Source organism: Cygnus olor, chromosome Z (genome assembly GCF_009769625.2).
Source record: "Cygnus olor isolate bCygOlo1 chromosome Z, bCygOlo1.pri.v2, whole genome shotgun sequence".
In the NCBI taxonomy this organism is placed as follows: domain Eukaryota; kingdom Metazoa; phylum Chordata; class Aves; order Anseriformes; family Anatidae; genus Cygnus; species Cygnus olor.
In genome coordinates this window covers 50,629,000-50,635,670 of record NC_049198.1, presented here as the reverse complement: position 1 = coordinate 50,635,670, position 6,671 = coordinate 50,629,000, and the positions used below count along the sequence as shown (strand labels likewise).

The following is a 6,671-nucleotide window of genomic DNA, read 5'->3' as shown; positions in this document are numbered from 1 at the left end:
CACTTTGTTTGGGGGACACTATTTCTCACTGTTAAATAGAAAGGCTTGTTTGTGGTACACTCTTTCCTCATCATTATGACACAAATAAAGAGACAAGCTTTATATTCATGAAAATAAATTAAAATCCTTATCCCCTGGTGTGCCACTAATAGTGGTTTGGAAACCAATCCAGTTTTTAATTGGAGTCTCAGGAATTTAAAAATGCATTGCTGTCAGTGCAGCCAAGCAGCTGTCTCTTTCTTGAAAAGAATCAAAGAATATGGTCATAGCTTTGTCACACAAATAGCAAGCAGCCATAGTTAGTTCTGCAGATGCAATCTCTGAGAAGCAGTGATATTAAGTGGAAAGTGTTCTTGTAGCTGACCTTGAATAGTTTTCAGACACTTGAGAGCTTTGAGGTTGGATAAAATGTCTTTGTGAAAAATCAAAGACATTAACAGAAGAGCTTTTGGCATAAGTTTTAACAATGAGGCTTAGGTTCCGCTAACTTCTTTGGGCTCAGGCATGTCAGGTCCTTGTTGCTGCCCCATAGTTGACACATAACATGAAAAGGGCATCTTGTTCCCTGCCTCAATTTCCTCATCTGTTGATACTGGCCCTGATAAGTCACTGCTTATTCAGACCAAGAATCATTCTATATTCCTACAGTAATCTCTTAGAGTGGTATCCTAGGGGAGCTTGTACTTCAATTTTGCTCCCACTGCACTCACTCAGCATTTCACTGGGAGAAGTGTTAGCAGTTAGACAAACAGGAACTTGATTGCAGCTGTCAGAGAGAGCGGTTAGACCAGTGCTGGGAGGGTTTTGAAATATAATCCATGCTGTCATCAAGAAAAGATGAAAGTTTTTCTTAAAAAAACAAACAACCTGTAAATCTGTTCCTCTACATTGAGTTCATGAGATTTGCAGCAGCAAAGTAATTAATTTAATTGATTATGCATATGTCACCAGCAGGAATAATGCTAATACAATAAAACTTAATAATGGACCTTCACTACCTCCTGTCTTCTCTTTCCTTAATCCTGTCTTAATTCCCTGCCATACGTAAGCCTTCTTGTTACAAGACCTGTTTTCAAGCTACAGTTTCTGTCTGTTGTAGAGTGTCTGGAAGTGTCTGGAAGACAGTAGAAGTCATACCAGCTACCACTTAACAACAGGAGAAGAAGTTGTTTTAGGAAATAGTAAAAAGTAAGGAGCTTTCTCATTTTAGGTAAATACGCGAGCACATTAATCATGTAAAAAAAAAAAAAAAAAAAAAGGCTTCCTAGTAAAGTGCCATAGATCTATTGACCTCTGAAGCAGAGGACAGAATTTTCAGCCCAAGGAACTATATGACTCAGTTTTTTATTTACTTTAGTAGATTACTTTTTGTGTGTGCATTGCATTAGTTGATTTGAAGCAAAGCTTGACTTGAAACAATGCAAAATCCTCATATTAAAAGAGCTCAACAGACTGCTTCATGAATTGGTGGGCTATTCAGTCTGTCTCCATGCACTCGCTTTATCTCTTATTTTTCTCCCATCTTCAACACACAGAAACACTGCACACAAAATAAAGTATGAAAAAGCATCTATGCAGCAAACTGCTTAAAATTTTATTCAACTGCCCCCTCCGGTGGACATGCAGACAAATATGCTTTGCCAGGCAATGAACATTGCTTGATGTTAACCTAACCGGTAAGAAGTACCAGAAATTGAATTTTACTAGAGGAAGTCAAACTCAGTCACATCAGCAAAAATGCTAGGAGACCTGGATGAACAAGGAACTCCTGACAAAGCTTAAACAGAAAAAGAAGACCTGCAGAGAGTGGAAGCAAGAACAGGTAGCCTGGGAGGGATATAGAAACATTGTCCAAGCAGCCAGGGATCAGGTTAGGAAAGCCAAAGCCCGTTTAGAATTAAATTTGACCAGGGATGTCAAGGTCAATAAGAGAGGGTTCTATAGGTACATCAGTGATAAAAGGAAGATTAGGGAAATTATGAGCCCTCTCCATAAGGAAACAGGACACCTGGTCACCGAGGATATGGAGAAGGCTGAGGTACTTCATGATTTTTTTGCATCAGTCTTCAGTAATGATGGCTCCAGTCACATGGCCCAGGCCCCAAAAGGCAAAGGCAGGGACTGGAAGAATGAAGAGCTACCCAGTGTAGGAGAAGATCAGGTTTAGGATCATCTAAGGAACTGGAGTTGCACAAGTACATGGGACCTGATGAGTTATATCCATGGGTCTAAAGCAGATGTAGTTGCTAAGCCACTGTCCATCCTACTTGAGAAGTCGTGGCAGTCCCACAAAGTTTCTGCTGACTGGAAGAGGGGAAACATAACCCCATTTTTAAAGAGGGAAGAAAGGAAGGCCCAGGGAACTACAGGTCAGTCAGTCTGCTCTGTGTTGGCAAAATCATAGGGCAGATCCTCCTGAAAACTGTGCTAAGGCATACGGAAAATAAGGAGGTGACTGGGGACAGCCAACATAGCTTCAGTAAGGACACGTTGTGCCTGACAAATCTGGTGGCATTCCACAATGGGTTACAGCACTGGAGGACAGGGGAAGATCAACTGGCATCACCTACCTGGACTTGTGCAAAACATTTCTCACTGTCCCTCACAACATCCTTGTCTCTAAATTGAATGGACATGGATTTCACAGATGGACCACTCGGTGGGTAAGGAATTGGCTGGGTGGTTGTACTCAAAGAGTTGTGCTCAGTGGCTCAATGTCCACGTGGAGATCAGTAACGAGTGGTGTTCCTCGGGGGTCAGTACTGCGACCAGTGCTGTTTAACGCCTTTGTCGGTGATATGAACAGTGGGATTGAGTGCACCCTCAGCAAGTTTGCTGACGACAACAAGCTGTGTGGGAACGGATGACAAGCTGGAGGGAAGGGTTGCCATCCAGGAGTCCAGAGGACAGCCACAAAGATGATCAATGGGGTCTGTGAGGTGCTGGACATCCACGTGCTTTCCCTCTGTGGCAAATGTTGACCAGCGCCACTGTAGGTGGACCAGCTCAACACAGTTGTCATCTGCCTGCACTGAGTGCAAGATGGAAATCCATCTCCTATTGCAGAGGGGACACTTGGTCTTCTACAAACTTCCTGAGGGCACACTCTGCCCCATCATCCAGATCTGTACTGAAGATTTTCAACAGGACTGGACAAAGCATTATCACATGGGGGTATACTGCTGGTTTCTAGCTTCCAATGAGACTTTCGCCACTGATCACCACCCTCTGGGCTTGGCCATTCAGGCAGTTTTAAAGCCACCACACACTCAGCCCATCCATACAATTCATTCATTCAATAAGCCATCTAGCCCGGGACATCATAGGCCTTCCCTCTGGCAAGGGCTCGCTGCTGGCTCACATTCAACTTGGCGTCCATCAGAATGCCCAGGACTTTCTTAGCAAAGCTGTTTTCCAGCTGGGCAACCCCAGCAGCTCCTGGTGCCTGGGGCTATTCCTGCCCAGGCGCAGAGATTTGCCTTTTCCCCTGTTGAAGTGCTTGGGGTTCCTGTGTGGGCAGGGCACAGCCTGGCTTCCTGCAGCCAGCAGCAGCACCAGGCCGTGACTCTGCGCACCGGGTATCTGGGCACCACCATGGCCAGGCCATGCCCAGCAGGCCAGGCTGGCAGGAGGACAGAGCCCCGAGGCGCAGGGGCACAGGGGGCGCTGAGCAGGAGGCCAGGCCTGGGGCGATGGGCGTGGGCACGAGCTGGCCCCGGGCACTCGCTGGCACCAAACGTCTCCCTGGGAGCAGCGGCAGAGCGCGCGCTTTCAGGGGGAGCACGGCAGTGGTGCCGGGCACCTGGGGAGGGAAGCACCCAGATGAACACCCCAGCCCTCCTGGCAAAGGGCAGCCTCGCCGTGCCCCAATCCCCCCAGACCTCACTGCGGGCACGCGAGGAAGTGGTGGGCACAGCAGCAAGAAGAGGAGGAGATGGCAGCAGGGGTGGGGATGGCGACACCAGATACGGTGTGAGCAACACTGAGACTTTTCATGTAGCTTCATTGGCTTTATTTCCTGCGTTCGCTAGGTTTGTTTCCTGAGGGCCTTCCGGTGCTCCTAGGTGCCGGCGTGTGCCCCGTCTGCTGGCCGGGCCCTGTTTTTGCCAGCTCCTGGGGCACTGCCCTAGCGTTGCCGGCGGGGTGGCCTCTTCTTGGGTGGCGGTGCAGAGGCCTGGGAGGTGGGGGCCGTCCTCTTCGGGGCTCGCCGGGGCCCCCTTTGTGGATGGTCCCTGCTCTGCTCTGCTGTGGAGGGTCCCGCCACAGCCTCCGGAGGCTCCTCCTGGGGCTCTTCTTGGTTCCTGGGGACAGGAACCGGGCTGGATGCGGGGTGGCCGGGACCCCCTTGAAGGGCAGCAGTGGAGGGGCCCGGGAGGTCCTCCGCGCTGGTTCCACTGGGGCTGCTGGAGGGCTCTGGGCTGTGGGCAGGAGTCCCTGCTGGGGAGGCTGCAGGGCCTGGGGCTGCTGCGGGGTTGCCCTCCTGTTCCCCAGCAGCACGGGAGCTCCCCAGGCCCAGCAGGCAGCGGGCCTCCCTGCTGCATCGCTGCACGGTGACGGCAATGAGACGCCGCACAAAGCTGGGTGCGTGGCTTTGCAGGGAGGTGCGCATGAGCAGGGTCAGGGCCCCCTGGTCGAGGCCAAGGAAGCACAGGCCGGAGATGACCAAGTTCAGCGCTGCAGAGGCTTCCCTGCCGTCAGCCCCCAAGAGTTGTCCCAGCTCCTGGCGCACCCAGGGCAGCAGGGGCTGCAGCATCTCTGGGTGCAGGCGGAAGAGGGAGGCCCAGATGTAGGGGTGGAGGTCGCCCGCAGGAGCTGTAGGCACCGGTCCTGCAGCCTGTGGTCGGGAGGATGCTGGGCGACGGAGTCTGCGGGTGGCTGGGCGGCCGTGAACTCTCTGTGCCTGCTGGGCGATGACCGGTGCCTCTGCAGGTGGTGGGATGACGAGCTCCTCGAAGCTGTCATCGGCCCGCACCGAGTGCACGATGGAGCTGACTCTCCTCTTGCAGAGGGGGCACTCGGGCTTGTTGTCCACCCACTGCTGGATGCATCGGAAGCAAAACTGGTGGAGACATGGCATCACATAGCTGGCGTTGTCCCAGGTGTCAAGACAAATGGTGCAGCGACTGTCCAGCGCCGTGGCCATGCTCTCCAGCTGCGGCAGCGGGCTGGGTGGAGCAGGGGATGAGGGGCTGCTCCTCCTCACTGGCGCTGCAGCAGCAGGTGTCACGCTGCAAAAGGCAGAGAAGAGGCCATGGTCATGGGCTGATGTGGGGGCTGCTGGAAGAGCTGTGCAGGTCCCTCAGGGAGGAAACCCTTCCAGCTGCCCAGGGGGAGGTGTCCCTGCAGTGCTCACCTCTGCTGCTGCAAGCGCTCCTCTTGGGTCTCCCGACGGCCTGAACGAGGCAGGGCCGCGGAAGAAGCTCTGATGGCTCTGGGAAGGGCACTGAGAGCTGCTTCAGCAACTCCCAGGGCACGACACCAGCACCAAGGCCAACCTTGCTCTTCACTCCAGACCTCACGTAAACGCTCAGCCGGAGTGCGGGCACTAGCCAGCGGGGTGGGACTCTGCGCCTGCATATAAGCAGTGAGGGCCACGCAGTCACAATCCATTGCACACAGACATCACAGTCCGTCGCTCGGAGACGCCACCAGCCACCCGTAGGAGATATCATAATGGGCCATCCTCACCCCGGCAGCTCTCTGGCCCCACATTCTGAGGCCTCCTGTAATGGAGGCCAAACAACCAACCAAAACAAAACAAAAAAAAAATCAAAGCTGAACCCATGAGAAGGGAGAAAGTCGGCTAGCTTAAGGAGCTGCTGGGCTTGAGCAACCTTGCTGCAGCCTTCTTTCCTCTCTCTAAAAGTGCAATCAGTGCTTTTCAGGCAAAGAAAGAATTGGTAGTTATCACCCAGCATTGGAGTTTCCTCTCTGCTGGGGTTGTGTGCAAGGGGGGCTGGAGAAGTGGAGACCATGGTTCCTGGGCCACCCTCAGCATTGCCAACCCTGAGAAGCATCCATCAAGCTTGTCTGCAAGGAGATGACAACAGAAGACATCCCATCAGCATCCTTGTTTCAGCTGTAACCATGCAATCATCCATGCAGCAGATACATAATATCACTAATTCAACTTTGATAAAGAGAAGGCAGTGAAGTCTCTGGACCAGTCTTGTACTCTGAGAAATACTTAATGGGTAACATGGGCATGCTCAAATAAGAAGCTTTGAAATTCTAAACCAAATTGTGTTTTTGCACCAAAAAAAAAGAAAAAAAAAAAAGGTTTTTAATGTTTAAAAAGAAGTTTCTTACACAGTATTTCCAGTAAAAGATGGCTAAGTGCTGCTGGGGTTAATGGCCCAAGGTAAAAATGCTATCAGCTTTCTCAAGTTGCCATTAATCTGAAGGAAATGTACTGTGCTCTAATTGCTTAATTAATTAAATGAACCCTGTACTTGAATATCACTGAAGAGAGATTGTAAGATTCCATTTCAGATGGCTAACAGAAGTAGGTGTTTTAGCAAAGCCTCTTGACAATTACATCAATCTGGTTAATTAATATGTAATTTTATTTTGAATATGGTCAAGAGATGATTTTTAGTTTTTGTACCAGCATGAACATGATGGTAGACCTTAATGGTTCTTATGGTTCTCATCCATGTTAATCCAAGAAA

General features: G+C 50.6%; 1 protein-coding gene across 1 annotated transcript; it reads right to left on the bottom strand.

Annotated features, from left to right (window-relative positions):
* Positions 1-2,756: 2,756 nt before the first annotated feature.
* Positions 2,757-6,255, bottom strand: LOC121061842. Its single transcript, XM_040541256.1, has 3 exons — positions 5,354-6,255; positions 4,477-5,228; positions 2,757-3,031 (listed from the first exon to the last, which is right to left on the bottom strand). The coding sequence occupies exons 1-3, from the start codon at positions 5,608-5,610 to the stop codon at positions 2,757-2,759; spliced, it is 1,284 nt and encodes a 427-aa protein (XP_040397190.1). The 5' UTR covers positions 5,611-6,255.
* Positions 6,256-6,671: the final 416 nt, after the last annotated feature.

Coding starts and splice junctions, on each gene's coding strand:
- LOC121061842 (XM_040541256.1), bottom strand. CDS start 5,610: ATGGATTGTGACTGCGTGGCCCTCACTGCTTATATGCAGGCGCAGAGT. Junction 5,229..5,353: donor GAGCGCTTGCAGCAGCAGAG/GTGAGCACTGCA, acceptor TGCCTTTTGCAG/CGTGACACCTGCTGCTGCAG. Junction 3,032..4,476: donor TGCTGCTGGGGAACAGGAGG/GCAACCCCGCAG, acceptor TCTTGCACTCAG/TGCAGGCAGATGACAACTGT.